We start from the raw sequence: 21,531 nt of genomic DNA on the forward strand, positions 1-21,531 counted from the left end.
CATCCTGCCCCACCCCCTCACCCCCATCCTGCACACACTCGACCAGGCCCCGCTCCTGGGTGTACACACACACACACACACACACGCACGCACGCACGCGCGCACGCTGGGGGGGCGGCTGGGGGGGCTGGCCCAGGAACAAGTACCAAAATAGTTTTAGAAATGACTGTTTTGCCTGGCACAGGCGTTAGAAAAATACTCTTTGCAAGTGGAGAGGACCAATGGCACGTGGAGTGGGAGGTGGCCTGGGCTTTCGGCCCCAGCTGGCCGCTGCCCCACCCCCTGCCCCCGAGTAGCCACCGCCTATAGGAAGGCTGGTCTGAATCCACCCGAGGCACTGCACCAGGGCAGGCAGGTCCTGCTGGAGGCCAGGTTAGCAGGTGAAGGGCCAGGCTGGAGCCAGGGGTCCTGGATCCCAGCTCAGAGCAGAGCAGGCAGTGGCCTGGTGGCTCTGGCCTTCCTGGTAAAGGAGGTGAAGAGGAGTCAGCGTAAGGCCGAGGAGATGCAGAGGGGCAGGCGACCTGGCCACACAGTGCCACTCAGCCTCCCCAGAGTGCCAGCCTGAGATGGCCTTGCTGAGTGAGCCTGACCGCATCCGGCCCTGAGGGCAGGCGGGGGCCGCAGTGTCTGCTGCTGCTGGGAGAAGCTACTGGTTAACAGGCAGGGTGGGCAAGCCCACCAGCCCCACATCTGGGTGGGGGCGGCACGAGACTGGAGTAGGGGGCCAGTCAGCCCCGGACAGTGCCCGAACCCCTGTGCAGAGGTGATGTCACCTGCAAAATGGGCTTGCCAAACCAGCCTCTAAGGGGTGTGGCCTGGTCTTGTTTCAAACACCAGCCGTGACAGCTGGAGGCTGACTGGCTGGCCCTGGTTTTCTAACACCCAACCATGAAAACCACATTTGTGGGTTCCCCCAGCCCTGCCGGGACAGTCCTGGGGGGCTGAGCAGAGAGGAGGGGGGAGACCTGGGCCCGCACCTACAGCGCCTCATTTGATCAGGATGGCACAGGCAGGAGATTCGTCCTCCGACAGGTTCCGCAGGTTCCTCTCAGAGTCCTCTGACGAGCTGGGGGAAGGGGTGGTGATCAGAGGTCTGGGGTCTGCCTGGCCCCTCCTTAGTCCTCCATGCCCCGCGTGACACAAGGTTGGCGAGAGGCCGGGGAGCCGAGGCAGCCCCTCCCATGGCCCCATCCAGCCACCTCACCCCAGGAAATCTTTCACGTCCTCCACCGTGACGTCCCCCGTTGTGTCCAGTGTGGTCTCGGCACTGGTGGCCGAGTCAATGGACATGGGTGAGAGTGTGGCCTCGGGCGGCTCCGGGGTGTCTGCAGGGGGGATGTGATCAGGGCCTCAGGGACATCCCCCCACACCTGGGGACCTGGGCACCCAGTCGCACATCTAGTCAGTGGTGGAACGCGGCATCGACAGCCCCCCTCGCCTCCTGCGTGGCACCCCCCCCCAGGCTTCCAGCCTTAGCTGGCCTGCCGCCTCCCATAGAGGCCTGCCTGAGGTCTGGGCTGCTCCACTCTCATGCCCAGCCCTCCTCACCAGCTCCCGTGCTGAGGACAGGATCGGGGCTTCCATCACAGCTCTGGGGGGCCAGGACGATGCCCGGGGTCCCATTAGCCTGGCTCAGCTTGGGCGACTCTCGGAGCCTGCAGCTGCAGAGACGGGGCCGTGCTAGGGGCCATGGGCAGGCAGCTCACGGCTCAAGGGCAAGAACCCTGCCCTCCCGTTACCGAACCCTCGGCCCAAAGAGGGCTGTCCTGGCTTCTTGCAGATCTGGGCACAGACCTCTGGGGCCAGGGGCTACCTCTCCACACACCTGGCATAGGGGGCATCACGGGGCCAGCTAATATCCAGAGAGCAGAGCGGCTCTGTGATGTTCCGCGCACTCAGGGAAAAGCGTTCAAACTCCGACGGGGAAATCAAGTAAAAGCCTGCTCGGGGAGGAGGGGCAGAGTGCAGTGAGGGAGGAGCCCCGGCGGGCAGCGTCCCCACCTGGAGGGCCCTTCCGCTGCCTCCCCGGCAATCCTCCTGGCCCCACACAGGTCCCCGCCCGGAGGCCGCCCTGGCCCCCCGGCCCCCCGGCCCCCCTCCCCTGCTCCCCCCGGGCCGCCCCCTCACCCTGGCCGTGCTGCGTGAAGACGCAGGAGGCGATGCCGCTGATGTCCTCCTTACGAATGCAGGCGTAGTGCACCTGGGGCCGCAGGCCGGGCACTGAGAAGACGTGCACGTCGCCCAGGTTGGTGAGGCAGGCCAGGCAGGTCTCAGCGTAGTCCTCGCAGGCCACGCTGGCAAAGGTGGCCAGAGCCACCTTGCGCACACGACAGCCCTCATGGGCCGTCAGCTTGAACTTGGTCTTGGCGCTCACCTTGGGCAGTGTGAACACCTGAAGGCAAGTGGTGGCTGGTGAGCAGCGCCCCCACCCCTAGCCCAGGCTGCCGCTCAGACCCGCACCCTGGCCACACCACGTCCTCTGTCTGCACACTGCCCGCCCTGAGCTGCCGTCCTGACCTGACCCAGGCTCCACACCGGGGAACCTCCCAGCCCCTCCATGTGTGACAGAGCTGGTCACGAGCTCCCGCCAGACAGCCGGGGAGTGTTTCCAAGGGGGCCTGCGGGGCACTTGGGTCCCTGGGGGTCTCAGCAGCAGGGGTGCAGGCAAGGTGGGTGTTCTGAGGGCCTTGTGGTGTCTGGGAGGCGGGGGCCTGGCGGGGACTCCTGGCGGCTCACCTTGAACTGCTCCTCAGATGCGATGAGCACGGCGTGGCCACCCTGCATGTCAGGGGCCTGCGCCAGGTCCCGCGAGGCCTCGTAGGGCTCCGGCAGCGGGCGGCCACGTCCGTCCAGCACAGCGATGGCCACCACGGGGGCGCGGTGCATCAGCTGCACCTCCTTGCCCAGCACGGCCTCCACCGCACGCTCCGGCCGTTTCTCACTGCCTGCCGTGGCCGCGGGCACCTCCAGCGCGTAGGCAAACACAGAGCCCGAATTGGTGCCTGCCCACATGGTGGGTCCATGGTGGGCCGCTGCGGGGTGATGGGCCAGTGAGGCGGGCGTCTGCAGTTGCCTCCCCACCCTCCTGATGCCCAGGACCCAGGGCCAGTTCTCTCCTGCCCACAGCCCTGGTGACCTTGGGCCGTCCTCCTGCAAGGGCAGCAGTGCCCTTCAGGGCATCTGCACAGGAAGTCAACCGGCCCTTAAACTGGACCCGGCTCTCCCATACGCCCTCCAGCATCCCGGCAACGTGGCCACAGTGCAGAGCCCCAACACACCCCCATCCTGCCACTAGCCCTGCCAGCAGGCTCGGAATTGGGCCCCCACCCTGCAGGTCCCCTGCTGGCCCCTGCGATGCCCCCACCCCTTCTCCACGTGGCACCCAGGTGCCAAGTCCTGTGCCTGGGCTGAGATACGTGCTGTCCAGCCTGCTTCCCCTGTGAGCTGGGCCGCTCTTAGGAAAAAAGAGGATTTTTTAGTGGAAAATCAGCTAAAAACAGGGGTGCGGATGGATGGGGTGCTCACTGCTCACGGGGTGGGGACAAACCCCAGGGAAAGTTAGTGGGCAACTCAAAGCCACGTTCTCTGAAGCCCAGCTCACTGGGACTTGGGCCCTGATAACTTCCTATGGGGACCGTGGAACCAGGTACAGACCCCAGGGCTGCCACATTCAGACCAGAGGGAAGGTCTGCCGGACAAAGAGGCCCCCAGCCAATAAATGACACCAGAAGTGGAGGCTCCCCTCCCAGATGGTGACTGAAAGACGCACCAATGAGCTGCCTCGTGCAGATGACCAGGACGCCAAACCCCTAGCTCTGAAAAGGCGTTTGGAGCTGCCCCTGGGCCCAGTGTGACAAGAAACCCTGGGGTCGGCATCCACTCCAAGGGGAGCCAGGCAGGCTACAGATTACATCTGCTAAACACGGAACTACTCACATTCGGGCTTTCGTTCAGAGCGCCCCACAAGACAGGGGGGTCCAGCAGCAGCAGCAGCCGGCCGGCATGGTCTGTGCTGTGTACGTGGCTGAAATGCCCCGTTGTAGCTCAAAGCAGTCAGGGACTTGGTCCATAAACCCGACTGCATCGTTCTCTGTGTGGGACCCTCCTGGGGCTCTGACCACTTGGGGTCAAAGCCACCTGGCTCTGCAGTGCAGTGGAAAGCACCCCTGCCTCTGAACACCTGCCCTCCGCCCCAGCCTTGCGGCCTGGGCAGTCTCCCAACACACACCTGCCTTGGCCCTGGGGCAGCGCGCAGGCTCTCCGCAGATCTCAGGCTCCCTTCTCCACTCAGGCCTGAGGCCAGCCCGACTCACTCACCAACCCCTCACCATCAGGCTGTTACAGGGGCTGTCCCAGGACGGGGCACCTGTTGCCAGGATGGGCCAGCACACAGTAGGCACACGGTAAGGCTTTCCAACCTCCCAGAAGGCACGGCTCCACCCCTCCCTAGACTTACCGTCTCTAAGGAAAGTGTCGGCGAAGTAGAGGCAGCGCACGACGCCAGACAGGGAGTCGTCAGCCGAGCGGGGCTCGATGCGGCGCTGCACAGGCGTCACCTCCACGTCGTGGGGCCCAGCCTGCTCTGCCAGCTGCGCGTTGGCCTCCTGCAACTGGGGTGGGTGTGAGGCTCTGGAGCACGGCCTTCCTGTCCCCACCACCTCACCCAGCCTAGCTCCGAGCATCTCCCCCACCGCCCAGCCCACCTTGCTGCCGGCGTTGGCAGCGCGCTTCTTGCCCGAGACGCGGCTCTTGCGGATGCGTCGGAAGGACTGGCGCAGCGACTTCTTGAGCGACTTCACCCGGGACAGCGGCCCCTCCATGGCCAGGGAGTCGTTGGGGTGCAGGGTGCACCTGGGGGCAGCAGGTGCAGGGAGCCAGGCGTTAAGGAAAGGCCCCAGCTCCTGACCTCCCGCAAACCCAGCAGCTAGGGGGCTCAATTCCACGTGCAGATCCAGCTGCCAGAGGCGAGAGGGGCTTTGAAGTAACCCCCCCACCGTCACCACACCAAGCCTCATCAGGGGAAACTGGGGCCTAGCCAGGTGTGGGGAGACACCTGTGGCCCAGAGAAAGCTGGGCCAGGCGGAGGCACAGGCTCCCGCTTCCCTGGCCTGCCCGCAGCACGCACCTAGCCAGCACGGGGCTCCTGCGCTGATAGTCAAAGAGGCCAAAGCCGTGACTGGTGCCGAAGGCCACAAGGCCCCACTCAGTGTGGAGCGTGACAGCGGTGACAGCAGCCGGTGGCAAGCACTGCAGCAGCACGCGGGGCTGGAAGCCGGCCGGCCAGGGCCGTGGCCCCGTGCGCGGGCTCAGCCGCTCGTGGCCCTTCCACGTGAAGCCCTCGCGGTCCTGGAGGAGGTCCACGCTGGCCACGCTGACTGCCTGCTCCGACGGCACATCACTCAACTCCAGCACCAGCACCTGAGCCCAGATCCAGGACGGGGGAGCGCTCAGTGTGGAAGATGGGCCCCCCACGCCTCACCTGCACCTGCAAAGCCACTGCCAGCGTGGCCCCAGGACTGTCTCATTCATCCACTGTATCAGCACTCACTGAATGCCTACTGTATACAGGACACTGAGCAACAGGGCGGTGACCACAACTGTGCTCCCCATCCTGCCCACCCTGGGGACTCCACCACCCCACCTGGAGCCCCATTCCCATCTCTGGGCTTCTGCCATGCTGGTCCCTCCACCATTCTACCAGAAACTCCAGTGCAGGCCCCCTCCTCCAGAAAGCCCTCCGAGACCCCAACCTGGGGGACACCTTGGCCCCACCTGGCCTGCAGTGCCAGCCACCACCATCTGGGCTGTGTACTTGCAGAGCGCCACCTTCTGCACGCCAAGCCGGGGGTCGTCGCTGTAGGGGTCGAAGCAGCCCACCTAGGGGGTGAGAAGGAGCGGTGACACGGGGCAGGGCCGGCGCCAGACCCCCGGGGCCGGGCAGGGGCCCACCTTGCGGAAGGGTGGCCAGTCGTCCTCAGCAGCCTGGGCCAGGCTGTCGGCGTGCTCGCAGTCCGTCTGGAAGAGGCCGGCCGTGCTCAGCTTGTACAGCGGCCGCAGGGCCACACCTGAGGCGTCCCAGAACCTCACGGTGCCGTCCTCGTGGCTGCAGGGAGGACCACATCAGGCGCACCCCAGGTCCCTGTGCCCCTGCACCCACTCTTCCAGTGACTGTTCACTGGGGACGAGCACCCATGCCCGACACTGACTGGACTCCCACCGCACACAGCAGACAAGAGGCACCTACTGTATGGGACAAACACAGTGAGCACCTACTGTGTGCCAGGCCAAAGCACCTGGGCCCCTCCCTGCAAACGGGGGGAAAGGTGCGAGAATAATCACCAGCGTGACGAGCAGGAGATGGAGGAGGGGCAACACAGGGGACAGAGGTCACGGGCTCCTCCCCCGCAGGGCCCTAAAGGGGCGACCAGGAGTCAGCTGGGGCACAGACGGGTCAGCTCGGCAGAAGTAGCAGGAGCCAGGTGGCCGGAAGCAGGGGGTGAGGGGCGCAGCCTCAGGACCAGCTGTGGAGCCCAGGTCAGAGCCCCTGGGTGGTGGTGAGAGCCCAGACCCAGGGCGGGAGAAGGTGAGGGAGTCTGTGGGGCTGGTTGGGACTCCTCCAGAGGCTCTAAAAGTCAGGCTCAGGAATTCTCAAGCAGGGGAGGGGATGCCAGAGTCAGAGGCCTGAGGGTCCCAGCGCAGGCAGACGGCAGGGGCAGGGCAGGAAGCTGGGGCCTGAGTCACTGGGCACGTCAGTGCCCGCCAGGCCCAGGCTGGGCTCTCCAGCACCTGCCCAGGGCAGCTCGGCATGGGCCAGCCCAGATTTTCCGGTCCCAAGGCAGGCTGAATGGGTGGAGCCCCATTTCAGGCCAAGAGAAGGGCTGGACCTTAACCCAGGGTCCAGGGAGGCTTCACCCCGGCGCACCCTGAGGGAGGGGTGATATCCCACCACGGGCCGGGCCGAGTCGGTGGGCAGGTCAGCACCCACCAGGCCCAGGACAGGCCCTCCTGCACCCACGTGGGCTGCACCAGGCTCTGCTCCCCACAGGCACGCGCACAGGCATAGGCACAACTCTGCATAGCCTACCCAGTCAGCAGCAGCCCTCGTTGCGATGGCTCCTGAGCCAGGTTCCGGCCCCCGGTGATAGGCCAGCTCTGGGAGACGGAAGCGGAGATTTAAGCAGAGGGTCAGAACAAATGTCTTCCCCTTCTCGCCCCAGGCGAGTGCCTCTGAGTTCCCCATGTACCCCTGCCACACTCCTGCCTCCACCGGGAACACCCGCGCCCTCCCCAAGACCCTGGCCAGGAAGATGCCCGGGACACACACCGAGGCACTGGAGGCAGGCTGGGGGCTCTGCTGCTCGCCAGCACTCACGATGCGCGCCCACAGCTTGGCAGGGACGTTGGCAACATGGGCCGAGCAGGTGATGGCGGACGAGTGCAGGGGAGCCAGGTACGGAGCAGGCACAGCCGGCCAGCCTGGCGTCTGCAGGTCCAGCACCACCAGCTCCTCTTCGAGCAGCACGGCCAGGGCCTGGGGCTCGTCGAACTCTGCGGGATGGGGCGGGTGAGTGGGGCCACAGGATGCCGCTGGGGGAGGGGGGGGAGAGGGCAGGGCACTCACCGTCCTCAGGCCGTGTGCTGTGCACCGTGAAAAAGTCAATGATGCGGGAGGTGAAGTCCAGCGTCACCAGGGTCTCGGACCGGAGCACACTCACGCAGTGGCGGTCGCCGTAGCTGGCGCGGGGCATGCCACCGCTGAAGATGATGAAGTGGTCACTGCTCAGGGGTAGGGGAGCCACATGAACCGCCTGGCGGGACCAAACACCAGCCGCCCCACGAGCCTGGCCTCCCAGCAGGCGCAGCCACCACGCCCCACCTACCCGGACGCACAGTTTCGCCACAGAATCTTGTTGATGGCTTTGCAGGGGAAGGGGCCTGGAGGGGTAGGACAGTGTCAGGCTCACACTCGCCGGGAGGGCCCCAGACCCTCATTTCTCACTGCTTCTCCAGTTCCCCTCCTGCCTCCATAGCTCCCGCCCACCCCCGAAGGGAAAGCCCACGCCCAACTGCCCCCCTCACCTCCGCAGCTTTGGCTGAGCACTGCTTCCAAGTCCCCCCAGAACCCCCCAACAAGACCAGGAGCCCGAGCAGCTGAGCCCAGGGTCACCGTCAACCCTGTGCAGGCCTCCCCAAACTCACCATAGGGCGTGGTGGCCACAGTGGGCTGCGCTGTCGGGGAGCCACCTGCGTCTGCAGACCAGATGGCATAGCTGCCATCGCTGTGCGAGCTGACCAATGTGCGGCCGCTGCGCTCCCAGCACACACTCTCCAGCTGCTGCAGGGTGGAGTGAATGGGTGTGAGCAAGGCAGCATGAGCAGAGGCCCCAGTGTGGCCGCCAGCCTCACCCACGCACCTGGTTCCCCAGGAAGACGCGGTCTGCACACTGCGCAGCTCGGTTCCAGATGACCAGCAGGCCCCGGCTATAGCCGATGAGGATCTTGGTAGGGTCCTGCAGGTGTCCCTGAAGCGACTCCACGGGGCCCAGTGCCTTCCCACACCGGTAGTCGTCAGGCACGCTGTGGGGGGGGGGGGGGCAGTGAGCAGGCGGCGGCTCGCCCTGCAGAGGGGGCGGGGAAGCCAGACGGCCTCTCACCTTCGCAGAACCTCATCTGGGCCAAGGGTCTGCCCCTCGAGCAGCATCAGGGTGGGAACGTCCAGGAAGTAGATGCTTCCGCCCTCAGTGCCCAGGGCGGCCATGTCACCAGCAGCCACCAGCAGGACCACTGTGATGCGGGCAAGGCTGGGCAGGCTGCTGTGGGGGCCCAGAGGAAGCAGGTGAGGGTGTGAGCCCATCCATCTCCTGAGGAGGGCGTGGAGGGGGCTGGGCTGCTACTGCCCCATGGCAGCCCCTGCACTGGCCGGCCCTGACTCTGCAGAGGGCCGGCGCCCCAGAGAAGTGGATGGTGGCGGCTAGGGCATCGTGATTAGCTCGCTCAGTCACTCGGCAGGATGTCTGCCGGGAGAGGTAGAAAAACAGGTCCCCTGGTCTTGGAAAGAAACCCGAAGCACCCCCAACCCATCTAGAGGGTAAGGTAGGAACCAGGCCCGCCTGGGTCAGGCCCAGGAGCCCCAGGACACACGGCCCTCCTGAGCCCCACCCAGGAACCCCCACCCCCAGCCCACGGACGTCACCCTGACTTTGCAGGCGGGCTCTGGCTCGCTCCCCTGCAGAGGCTGGGAGACCCCAGGAATCTACCTGGGTTAGGGCAGGACGTGGGAGAGTCACCAGCCCCAGCACAAGTGGGACGAGCCTCTCGTCAAGCCCAGCAGGTGTCCTGCAGCCTGGAGGACTGACCCACTCCGGCCATTTCAACAAGGGCTGGTGGGCCGGGGACCAAGAGGCCCCTTACCGTCTCCCCTGGGGTCTGAGCCCACCCTGTGGCCCCTGAGCCGTCCTGCTCCAGCTCGAGGGGCTAGAAGACCTGCACCGGCGCCGTCAGGTCCTGCCCCGGACACCCCATCGCCGCAGGGGCTACACCACACAGCAGGTGTGAGGGTTCTAGGGCCCAACATACACTCTCCTGTCCCCCGTCCCCTGATGCCCTGGTGGTCCCAGAGCACAGGCCCTGCCTGCTCACCTCAGATTCAGACAGAAACCCCATCTGACACCTGAAAGCTCACGGAGCACATCTCTCTGGGACCCAGGCCCAGCTCAATGTGCCGCCACCCTGAACTCCAGCCCCTGAGGCAGCTTCCTGTCCCCACTGCACCCTACGGGCTCCCCCCATGTCTGGTAGCTGTCACTGGCTAAGTCCTCCAGTACCTGGCACCGTCGAAGCCCAGACGACTGGGCGGCTGGAAGCTGAGGGCTTCCTCCAGGTGGGCGCAGCCATTATGGTGGATGATCTCCCAAAGGTGGAGGCTACTGTCGTCCAGCAGAGTCAGGAGGCGGCCCTGGCAGGTGAGCGAGACCAAGACTGGGCTGGCCTGGGGCACGGGACGGCGGGGTGTGGGGGCCACAGGAGCCCACAGTGGGTTTGAGGCTCACCTGGCCGGGCAGGAAGTGCATCTGGGTGACAGTGGCTGTGTCTCGGTGCAGGCCCGTGAACTCCACGCCGGGGGCACCGTAGCTGAGGGTGAGGCGTCAAGGCTGGGAAACCAAGCTCAGGAGATACCCAAACCCCCTCCTTCGCCAGGGCCCTTCCAATGGGCTGTATCCAACAGGCCTGCCTATCCTGGAGCACTCCGAGGTCCGGGGACCCCTCCTGCACCCTTAAGGCACTATTGCGCAGCTCCACTCAGTCCTGCAAGTCAGTGCTGCCACTCGACTCTCACTTCCTCCCTCATCTGTAAAACCAGCTTTTAACTCCTACCTTGTAGGGCTGACGCAGGGCCAACACAGGGCAGTTGAGAACAAAAACACTCACAGCATGCTTGGCCCGGGCCGGGCTCACAGCTCTCCGTCGGCCTCACGTGCGTCTGTGCGCACCAGAGTCGGGCCACAGGTCAGGATCACATGGGCAGAGGTGCCAGGCCAGGCCTGGGAAGCCCATGATGGAGGAGGGCCCAAGCCAAGCCAGCTGGGGTAAAGGCCACAGGGGCTTGGAGAGGTTGGGTGACCTGCTTCAAGTGCCCAGGGCCAGTGTCAGAGTCTCAGTAACCACAGGCTTCACAGTGGACAGGCAGGCCGAGGGGCCCCAGGAGGGAGGACCAGGGAGGGGTCAGTGAAGTTGCCCGGAGACAACGCAGGAGCCGTTGCCTGGAGCTGGAGTTGGGATTCCCTGCAGGAGCCAGGAGAACACAGAAGAGGGGACAAAAGAGGGGGTAGGAGCTCTGGGCGGGAACCAGGGTCACCAAGGAAACAGGGCCAGTCTCAAGGGGGAGGGGCGGCTCCAGGGGCCAGCCTCAGTTTCCCAGACCAGGCCTTGGGCTAGGGTGGCCTGGGGAAAGGGGGAGGGCCTCGACCTCCTCTGAGGCTGCCTGCCTGCCAGTTCTTTGTGAGCACGAGAAGCCAGCCAGTGCACACGAAAGACCACGCCACCAGGAGGGCTGACTGCGGCAGCCAGAAGAAACACTGCCCGCTGTGATGGGCAGAAGGGGCTGCAGGACCACAGCACGCATGGCACAGGACAGCACCGTGAGAGGCGGGAGCAACAGGCCAGGAAGTGGGACCCCTGGGCCGGTGGGGGCTTGGGGGCAGGTAGCCAGGGCACTGTCCCCTCCCTGTCCCGTCCCTTGCCCCATGGATGCCTCAGAGGCCCACAGGAGAGGAGGGAGCACCGAGGCCCAGCCATTCTCATAAAGTGCCTGGCAGGTGCCCCCAGCCCCGGGTTGGGCAGACCCCGCCCCACACAGCCGCCAGCCAGACCCTGCACCTGGGATCCCCCACCTGGCGTCTCACCACTCTGACGGGGCTGTGGTTCTCCACAGCAGGAAGGAGGCGTCCAGCTGCTGGCCCGCCCCGCCCCCCACTCGCAGGAAAATGCCCCTTTGTGCTGCTCACAAGCCCATTGTGCGGGGCCAGCGTCCAGGTGGGGGCCGCGCTGCGCTCACCACGCCGAGCCTGGCACTGCCCCTGGGTCCTCGGAGAGACACACGTGTCTCCACACCCACACACGTCCGCATGCCCAGTCCCCAGGGTGGGTGACCCCACCGACGTTCCACCCTGGGCTGGGGATGGTGTGCAGCCAGCTCCCAGTCCAGCCTCCCCAGTCACAGCTGCTGGGATGACGGCAGGGTCACCTAGGTAACAGGCTGGCTACAGCGCAGCGAGGGGCAGCTGTGGCCCGGTAGGCCGACCCCTTGTCGTCCCTGTGAGGCGGCGTCTCAGGGCAGCAGCTGCGCCAGCCTCCACGGGAGTCAGGCACCCGCCACGGCCTTGCAGGCGGCCTGCCCAGGCACCCAGCGCACAGGGAGCTACCAGCAGGACTTCCTGACAGGCCAGCAAAGGATACATCTTGACGGCCCCAGACCTGGTGCCGATGGCCATGATGCGAAGCTCGGGGTCAAAGGCCAGGGCGCTAGGCTGGTTGGGGAAGCCATGCTCCACAGTCTGCGGGGAGGGGAGGGCGTTCACGCGGCCTGCGGCCCGTCGACCCTGAGGCCCGCCCGGGGCAGCCTCGTGCCGCAGAGCCCTCAATAGGACATGCCTGAGCCAATGAGTGAGTCCTGCCCGAGCCCCAGGCCAGGGCCCCGACCCTCTCAACACTAGTGTCCACCCCACTGTGCGTGGGCCTCTGACAACACACAGGGAGAACAGTGCTCAGCGGGGTTCACAGAAGTGAACTGACGTTGCCCCACGGGGCAGGGCTCTGCACCCCACTCCTCCAGACAAACAAAAAGTCTGGCGAAGTCCAGGACGCTCCCCCAAACGCAGGCCCTACGTGGAGGTCAGAGGCAACACCCAAAGTCAGCTAAGCAGAAGCTCTTGACCCCCGCCCCTAGACCCAGAATCAGGGAGACTGCGGCCCGGAGAGAGGACACTTCCTGCCCAGTCCCTGAAGGTGTCACCCACCTCCTAGGCCTGGGTTCCCACCTGGAAACTGGGGGACATGATTCCCACCCCCATCCACGGTGGGGATGGTGGGAAGGCAGGCTTGTGCACCGGGGACGTTGATGGAATGGCCCCCACCAGGTCCCCTTCTGCTGGCAGGGCCAGTCCCAGTGCAGACCGGCCCCAACCCCACCCTACCTACCCAAGGAGCCTCTATTCATCCCTGAGGCCTGGCTGGGTGCCCTTTCCGGACGCCGTTCAGCCCCCATCCTCAGCACCAAGGTAGGCACCACACATGGCCTGCCGGTACCCTCTGACAGCAGCCTCAGCAAGACACACAATTTATAAGAAACTCTGGTCTCCAGGCCTGCGGCCCCAGCCCATGCAGGCAGGGACTGAGTCCTCTGTGCATCTGGCTTGGCCTTGGGCAGGTCTCAGCACTCTCCAAGCCTGGCTTCCCACCTGGGCACTGGGGGCAGGGAACCTACCTCAGGACAGAGTCGCCTGCTTGGCTGGGGTGGGGGTAGGGGAGCACTAGCACCACCATGCCCGTGCTGGACCTGACGGTGTCTGGCAGCCCCCTCCTCTGCTCAGAGCTCTCCCGGGGCTCCCAGCTCACTCCAAGTCAAAGCCAAGTCTTCACCATCTGGCCCCCTCTGCACCCCTCCTTCCACCATTCCCCTGGCTCACTAGATGGCCCTCCTCTCTCCAATTTACTGGGCATGCTCCAGCCTCAAGACTTTTGTACCTTCTTTTTCTCTATCTGGAACCTGTTTCACCCAGCACTCCCCATGGTGGGCTCTTTCCCATCGCTCAGGTCTTGGCTCAGGGACAACAGCTCAGGGGCCCCCTGAATCACACAGGCTACCAGAGCCGTCCCTCCACAGCCTCACCTGCTTTATCTTACCCCAGGCGCTGACCAGCATCCAAACTGCTGCATGTTTCACTCCTCTGCTTTGGCTTCTCACTGACTCCCACTACTACGTCGGCCCCCTGAGTCAGTATTTGTTAAACTGACACAGAGGGGACACACCCCTGGCAACTTGTGGGCAGACCTGGGATTTGAACCCAAGACCGAGTTCAAAGTCCATGTTCACGCCTGACCCCCACCCCCACCTTGGGCCAGGAGGGAATCCAGTGGTCACCAACTGCTCCCTCTAGTGACCAAGACCCTTGCCAAAGACCACCCCCTTCCACCACTGCTGCCCACTCAGAATGGGGCCTCATCCTCCTGAACAGGGAGACCTCAGCTTCTGACAAACTGAGGCCAGCCAGGGGGAACGGGCCCCCTTCCATCGGTGTCAGGTCCCCACTTCACACCTGTCTCACTCGCTGAGGAAATGACACCTTAGCACAGCACCTGCCCCTACCATCACAGTTCTCTCACCCCAAGGGTGCTCACCCTCACAGTCACTCAACACAGGAAGGGGGCCAGCATAGCCTTCCCTCTGGGCCCCCTGGCCACCAACTCTGAGGGTCCTGGCACCTCCTACCACCACCTGGGAAAGCTTGCCTGTCCCAAGAGCCAGGAGTCCCGGGCCTCGGCCACACCAGGTCCAGCCGTCCCGGAGCTCCCTCCTGGACAAGTCTCCTCGCAGGACCACGGCAGCCCCACCCCAAATCCCTGTCCCCCCAGGCTAAAGGCAAACCCCACCAACAAGGGGACGCAAAGACAAAGTGGCCCAGCTCACTCGGACTCTGGGCAGGTCGGCAGCCCTTGCTGAACCTCAATTTTCTCACCTGTGTGGGAGCATGACAACTCTAAGCCTCAAGAGCGGTGAGGGGCTTTGGTGTAAAATTGAGGCCAGAAGTGACACCCCTGGGGGGAGTTAGCAAAGGATAGGCTGGAGCCTCTAGCTGCCACACAGCAGTGCAGGGGGAGGCGGGGCTGAAGGCAGCCCCTTTCCCGCGGCCCCTCTGGCCCTACCCAGGGAGAGAAAGGCAGGAGCAGCCCTCCACCCCACCTCCGCTTGGCTCCTGGAGAAGCGGTGCGTCGGCTGGCCCCTGCGACAGAGCCCACAGCAGGGAGGACAGTGGCCTCACTTCACAGCAAGGGAAACCGAGGCACAACGATTTTAAGAGCAGTTGGGTACCCGGCCAGGCATCTTCCCTGGAGCCCCCAGCGGGGCAGGGCAGAGCGCAAGGAAGAGCCCAGGGCGGTGGGGGAAGGGAGGAGAGGAACCGGGAAGGGATTTCTCAGCCCCACCCCCCAACATCTGCCTCCACTCCCCACCCCTGCCCACTGGCCAGGGTGCGAAAGCAAAACAAACCGGGCCCTGGGCTGCCCGAGAGAAAGACATAAACGGACAGCGAGTGGGAGCCCCAGCAAGAGTTGAGAGCCGCCCGGAGGCGGAGAGGCCGCAGGAAGAGGCCGGCGGAGTCCGAGACGCGGAGACAGAAAGCAGGGGAACCGAGGGCAGGGATGGAGGGAGGCAGGCGCGCGGCTCCGGCTGAGCAGAGCGGGCGGCCCGCGGAGCACCCGGCCCGCCCGGCCCGACGTGGCTCCGGCCCGGCCCCCGCCCCCCGCGCTCGGCCCCCGGCCCCGGCCCGCACCTTGTGGAAGGCGAAGAGCTCTTGCTTGAGTTTCTCGCGCTGCGGGTCGGCGCCTTGCCGGCGGAACCTAAACTTCATCATCTTGCGCCCGGCCGCCCCGCCGCCGCCCGCAGGATGCGCCGCGCGGCCCCGCGGGTCCTGAGGCGCGGGCGGGCGGGCGCCAGGGGCGGGCGCGGCGAGGCGGGGCCTGCGCGGGGGTGGGGCCCTTCCGACGGACGTGCCACCGGGCCAATGAGCGACCCGAGTGCCGCACGCCCCGCCCCGCCGGCCGCTCAGTGGGCCCCCGCGAGCATGCCTGCCACGCATGCGCATGCCGCGGGGCCTGCCGGGACTTGTAGTCCACGAGTGGGGTTCCAGCGTGGGTGGCTGGGGACAAACCTCGGAGGGGCAGGAGCGTGTTCTCCAACGCGAGGGAGGCTTTTCCCTTCCTGCAACGAGCGCACGACGCGCACACTCAGGTAATGAAGCAGCCCCGTCCCGAAAGCCAGGAGAGTTCTGACCTGGGCGACTCACTGGTGCCGCGGCCTCAGTTTCCCCACCTACGCCATTGGCCCAGTGTATTATGTTGGACCAGTTTCGCGGGACACCCCATTTGACTGTCCCCCAGCGTTCCAGAGCACCTCCCACGCCATGCTTCTGTCCCGGCTGGGTGGTCGGTCGGGAATGCCCTCCTCACCCCGAGCCCCTGGGGAACGCCTACACATCCTTGAAGATCCAAAGTAAAGGCTCTGGTGGCAGCACAGGGGTCGGGAGCGCCATCAGCTGAAGAGAGGGACAGAGACCCAGCGGAGAGAAGAGGCCCCTCCTCAGGAGCCGACATTTGGGACGGTCCTTAGATTGGATCTGGGCTCCTGGGAGATGGAGGGAGGGCCTCCCCGCGCGGGGAGAACCCTGTGTAAACAAAGCTGCACCGCCTCCACTCGGAGGGACGATTGGATCGCCTGTCCCCACCCACCTCCCAGACCTCCTTTTCTCATCTGGACAATGGCCTGGAGGCTCAACCTCTCCTTCCAAGGCTGAGAATAGCCTGCCCTGGGCTCAGGGTCCCAGAAGCTTAGGTGGGGCAGGTGGACCAGGCCCAGACTCCACCAGCTGTGTCAGGGGAGGCGGCCCTGACTTGTGACCCCAGGCGGCTGCCAAGCCACGGGTCTGGCCACCCCCCTCCACCCACGCTAGCCCAGCTCAGCCCTTCCCTGGGGTTGAGGCTGGATCTGGAAGAGAGGCAGGCTGGGGGTAGCTGGGAAATGAGAGGAGGGAAGACGTTAAGAACAAGGCTTAAGAGCGTCTCTGTGTGGCAGGCATCATTCAAAACCCTTTCCTGGTTTCAACTGATTAACTGCTCTGGACGGTTCTGTGAGGAGGGAAACCTCAGTGCTCTAGGTGAGGAAGCTAAGACAGGCAGGGAGGCAGCGCGGGCTGGACTGAGCAGGGTCAGGCCCCTCTGGCCACTGCCCAGCACAGGCAGCTCCTAGACCTGGGTTCTGGTCCCTGCCCTGCCACCCATGGCCTCCTCTGCCAAACAAGGGCCTCACGTTAATTCATGTCCCGACATCCTCTTTAGAAGCTGTGTGGCCTCGAGTGAGTGGCTTAAGCTCTCTGTGCCTTGGTTTTCTCATTTATAAAAATGTGGATAATACTAATACCTGCCTCAAAGGGTTGTTGTGAAGATGAAATGAATTAGTACTCATAAAGCCCTCAGACCAGACCCCACCAGGCAGAAAGAGCCATGTGCGAGCCAGCTGGTACTAGAGTTCCTGCTAATTGCTGTTTGAGCTCTGCCCCTCTGTCACCCTGGGCAAGTCCCTGCCCTTCCTCAGTCTCCATTTCTGTCTTTGAAAGGAGACTGAGTCACCCGGCAGCAAACAGCCATGCCTCGCCTATTGCACACCCCCAGCTCACAATCTAGGGGGCACAGAGTGAGAGGGGACCATGTACGTGGAGTTCGCTGTGCTGTGATGGGGCTGCCTGGGGGCTGTGGGAGCCCAGAAGTCGCATCTCACCCAGGGTAGGTGTCCTGCAGGGAAGGGGGCAATTCACGCTGGTCTGTAACGGCTTCAGTATTAGGGCAGAGCAGGGGAGGGTATAGCTCAGAGGCAGAGTGCTTTACCATGCAGGAGGCCCTGGGTTCAGTCCCCAGTACCTCCATTAAAAGTAAATAAAGCCAATTACCTCCCTCCCCCCAAAAAAACAGTAGAGGGAAGAGGGTAGACAGAGGAAGGCCCCTTGGCGAGAACTAACCCCCACACTTGCTAACGATGTAGATTCCTAGGTCCCCCAGATGCGAACGCCTGTGGAGTGGGGCCCCAGAACCTGGATTTTAAACCAGCCCTTTCCCAGTGACCCTGAGGCCCAGCCTGGCCCCATCCGATCAGGTTGGAGGGGGTTAATGGGTAAACTGAGGCATGGGCAGATAGGCCCAGCCCATCCACACACTGGGCAGGGTTTAGGAATGGTAGTGTGGCTTCTCTATTATTGTAAGTATTTTTCAGTGTGTTTGAACCTCTTCATTAAAAGTATAAAACAAATAATAATAACCCATACTGTTTGGCAGTCAGAGGGCCAGGGCCCTGAGACTGCTTGTCGCTCCCCTCCCCGAAGAGCCTGGCCCCAACCCATGATTACCATGGTTGCCCAGGGCAACAGGGCCAAACCCGCTCATGGCTCCAAACAGGAAACAGGCCCAGGGGAACCCAGGCAAGGAAGGGTGTGACACAGGGTTTTTGGTGATCGCAGGCGTCCCCGCACCTTTCCTGGAGGTTGCGGGGTCTGGAGGGTGCCTGAGTCAGCAGCCCTGGAAGGGAATGCTGGTCCCTCCTGCAGCCTCCCAGCCTCAGGCCAGGGATGGGCTGCTGCCTTCTTGGCATTTCCTGGGTGGGGTGGCCACTCCCTCCACCCTTCTCCTCCTCCTCCTTGGCCACCCCAGGGCCCAAGCCCAGCTCTGAGGTGGGACCCGTATCTGGCTTCAAATCCCAAGACAGCCCCTTGCTAGCTGGGTAACCTCAGGTAAGCCACTTGTCCACCTTGGGCCTCAGTGTCCTCACTTATAAAATATCCTCATCTGTAATGTGTAGTGAGAACTAAATGAGATTGATTCAAAACAGGATTGGAGCCCAGGGCCCAGCAGGTTCTGTGCCTAGTGAGCCAGATGTTCCCAGGGCTCTGGCTTAGGACTAGCTGCGTCACCATTCTTCAAATGTACCAGACAGGCTTCTGCCTCAGGACCTTTGCACGTGCTGTTTCTGTGCCTGGAATGCTTTGCCCCTAGGTTTTCACTTAGCCAAATCCCTCCCTTCCTTTTGGTCTTGACATAATGACACTTGCTGAGGGAAGCCTCCCTGGCCTCTCGATTCCTGGTGCCTCTTCTGCCTGTTCTTCTCTGACTTCCTTTTGTCACCATTTATTTGACTTCTCTGTGTGCATATTACTCATCTCCCAGCTTGAGAATGAGCTTGTCAAAGCTTGGTGTTTAATGCTGCTGTTCACAGCTGTCCTCAGCGCCTAGAACAGTTCCTGGCACACAGTAGGTACTCAGCACATTTAAAAAATAATATACAAGTAAGAACAAGATCCAAAGCAAATATGACAAATTGTTAACATGTGTGGGTGGTAGTGTGGTTTCTATTATTTTTCAGTGTGTTTGATATATTTCATTAAAAGTGTAAGATGCAGGTAATAATCCAGTGTAGGAGTCAAAGGTCATAGGAGTTGGCAGTTGATGGATATAGGGAGGCAGGTGGAGAACAGGGGTGTCCTCAGAGGCAGGCACCCCAATAGATGCTGCCTCTGCTCTATCTGCTTGAGTCCTTGCAGTGAGTGACTCTGGAGATGGGTACAAGGACATCCCACTCTACAGACAGGAAATGGAAGCTCAGGCCCAAGGCCACCTGCAGAGAGCAGAGGGCAGGAGGGGAAAAGCCCCACAGGGAGGCCCAGTAGGGGCCACCAGGGAGTGGAAGACCAGGAGAGCCTGGCTGCGAGAGGCGGTCCCTGCCTTCCAGGGGCTGGGCCAGATCCCGGCTGAGGCCATGACCCTCCTCTGCTGCCCAAACACAGGAGCAGCTTCTTCCTGAAGGCTCTCCCGGGGCCCTGGCAGGCCCCAGGATTCCTGGAGTAGAATGGGGGGTGGGGGCGGGGAGAGCCTGGCAGGGCCTGGGCTGCAGGGGGATGAAGCGGGTGCTGGGGTGACTGGGGTGATGGGAGTGGAATGCCCAGATGGGGGAGGGGCGAGGGCCCTCAGCCCAGAGGGGAGCAGTGCCTGGGCCTCAGGGGGAGTGCTGGGCAGACCCAGCCTCTCCTCATTTTACACAGGAGACCCAAAGAAAAGTGCCCTCCCCAGGGTCACATGGGGTGACACACGGGCCTCTGGACCTCCAGCCCAGTGCTCCCTCCCCAGGTGCAGGACTGTAGACCCTGCCACTCACCCTGAACCTGGGTCCCAGGCATGCTCTTTGCAGCTCACACCGGGTCATGTGGGGTGGGTTTGGGTGCACCTGCCCCCTGCAGTGGGTCAGGTTTGAGGCTCCAGGGGTTAGGCAGGGGTCACTGTCCCAGGCCTGTTGGAAGGTGGGGCTCTGCGCTTCACTCTCCACGGTTCCAAGTTCTAATCCTGCTCTGCCACTTCATCTTTCCTGGGCCTCAGTTTATTCAACTGCAAAATGGAGGTGAGTATTTACTGCTACCATTCATTAACACTGAGCACTTCACAAGATCAGAGAAGTGAAGTAATGTGCCCAGAATCACACAGCTAGTAGTTGGCAGAGTCAGGATCTGAGCCCGGGCCCCAGGTGAGGTATTAAGAGGCTATGGTGAGAATCACAGTGAGAGTCCGCAGAGGGTGGGCGTTAGGTACATCTCCCAGCCTGGAGTGGCAGCACTGGGCCATGCAGCCCTCTCTGCGCTGTGCGGAGGGAGGGAAGCAAGGGTCTGCAGAGCCCAGAGGCAGCCCTGGCCAGACGGTGGCTTCCAGCAGGAGCCCAAGGCAGAGGGCACCGGCAGCACCGAGGCTCAGAGGGGAGAAGGCCCTGTACACCGACTCACCCTCAGACTCCACTGCCGCACTGTGGCCGCAGGGGAAGTGCACTAGTCAGCGCCCTGACCAGTACAGCGACTTCCCTGCTCATGCTGACTGGCCTCAGCAGAGCAGCCTGTCTGCCCATGTCCTCTTCTGCTCAGGACTCTCCATGAGAAGCCACCCAGAACAGCCAACTGTCACACTTCAGACTTTTTCAAGTCAGTTGTTAAACACAGCCATTATTAAAAATTAAATTGTATTAAAAACTAAGCAGAACTAAGCACTTCCTGTTTTACTACGTTTCACTCTTTTCTCCTTAATTACATCGACTGTGTCTGTGTGGTGGAAACACTGTAATGGCGCGCTTCTGCGCGTCTGGTCACAGTGCCACGCTGCGACCCCGTGCTGACAGCTGGAGTCAGCCATGGAGTATTACACCATGGAAGTGGCAACCACTACACATCTGGCTGGAGTTACTGCTGATTTTCTAGACCAGTGCCATCCAATAGAAATACAACGCAAGCCACGTATGTAATTTTCAATTCTCTAGTAGCCACACTTAGAACAGTAACAGGAAACAGGCAAAATTAAATAGCATATTTTATTTAACCCAGGTATAGCCAAAATATTATTTCACTGTAACCAATATAAAGTAACTAATGATATGTTTTACATTCTCTTTTTATACTAATTTTTCTAATTCTGGTGTGTATTTTACATGTAAAGCATATCTCGATTCAAGCGAGCCACGTTTCAGGTGCTCCACAGCCTAACTGTCCAGTGGCTGCCATACTGGACAGCACGGGTCTAGACTTAAGAAATCCATGGAGAAAATATTAATGATGCAGATTAAACTTAGAAGTAGTGTTGAAGCTGAAAATGTGCAATCCAGTTAACATAATTTGTTCAATGATGAGAAATCAGTAGGTCATGTATCAAATTTAATGACAAATTTGCTGGGAAAAGAGCAGTAGAGTAGGCTGAACACTGGCCCCCATTCTTAATCCCTGGAATATAAGGGGTTTTTTTTTACATTTTTTTTTAACTTTGCAGGTGTGGTTCAAGATTACAAAGAGAGATTATTTTTGGTTATCCAGATGTGCAGTAATTTAGAGGGAGAGGCAGAAGAGATTTGGTACACAGAAGAGGCCACAAGACCAGAGGCAGAGATAGGAGTCATGTGGCCAGGAGGTCAGCAGCCACCACAAGCCACCGGGGGTGAGGACCAGGGCCTCCGGCAGGAGCAGGAGCCTGCCAGCACCTTGACTGCAGTCCAGTAATAGTGATTTTGGGTTTCTGACCTCTGAGCTGTGAGAAAACAAATTTCTGTTTTAAGCCGCCAAATGTGTAGTAATTTGTTACAGCGGCCCCGGGAGACTAAGACAAGCAGGTGGGATGCAACTCCACGTGCCCGCCATGGCTGAATTACAGCCGCAGGTAAGCTGCAATACAAGGACAGGAGCTCAGCAACAG

At 62.3% G+C, this 21,531-nt stretch overlaps 1 protein-coding gene across 5 annotated transcripts; it reads right to left on the minus strand.

Annotated features, from left to right (window-relative positions):
* Window positions 1-147: 147 nt before the first annotated feature.
* On the minus strand, window positions 148-15,217 carry LLGL1 (LLGL scribble cell polarity complex component 1). Of its 5 annotated transcripts, none has more exons than XM_072938532.1 (23): window positions 15,048-15,217; window positions 11,956-12,053; window positions 10,050-10,131; window positions 9,825-9,955; window positions 8,655-8,810; window positions 8,415-8,577; window positions 8,200-8,335; window positions 7,881-7,935; window positions 7,622-7,776; window positions 7,325-7,548; window positions 7,085-7,152; window positions 5,950-6,103; window positions 5,773-5,877; window positions 5,126-5,418; window positions 4,704-4,851; window positions 4,457-4,610; window positions 2,737-3,032; window positions 2,128-2,392; window positions 1,826-1,940; window positions 1,549-1,661; window positions 1,205-1,325; window positions 978-1,066; window positions 148-460 (listed from the first exon to the last, which is right to left on the minus strand). In XM_072938532.1, the coding sequence occupies exons 1-22, from the start codon at window positions 15,126-15,128 to the stop codon at window positions 988-990; spliced, it is 3,192 nt and encodes a 1,063-aa protein (XP_072794633.1). In that variant the 5' UTR covers window positions 15,129-15,217; the 3' UTR covers window positions 148-460; window positions 978-987. The 5 variants fall into 5 exon arrangements, with proteins under 5 accessions (XP_072794633.1, XP_072794636.1, XP_072794635.1 ...); XM_072938535.1 differs by having other exon boundaries at window positions 7,622-7,755; window positions 8,655-8,813; XM_072938534.1 differs by having other exon boundaries at window positions 1,549-1,655; window positions 8,655-8,813.
* Between the last annotated feature and the right edge of the window lie 6,314 nt (window positions 15,218-21,531).

This window comes from Vicugna pacos, chromosome 16, assembly GCF_048564905.1.
Source record: "Vicugna pacos chromosome 16, VicPac4, whole genome shotgun sequence".
In the NCBI taxonomy this organism is placed as follows: Eukaryota; Metazoa; Chordata; class Mammalia; order Artiodactyla; family Camelidae; genus Vicugna; species Vicugna pacos.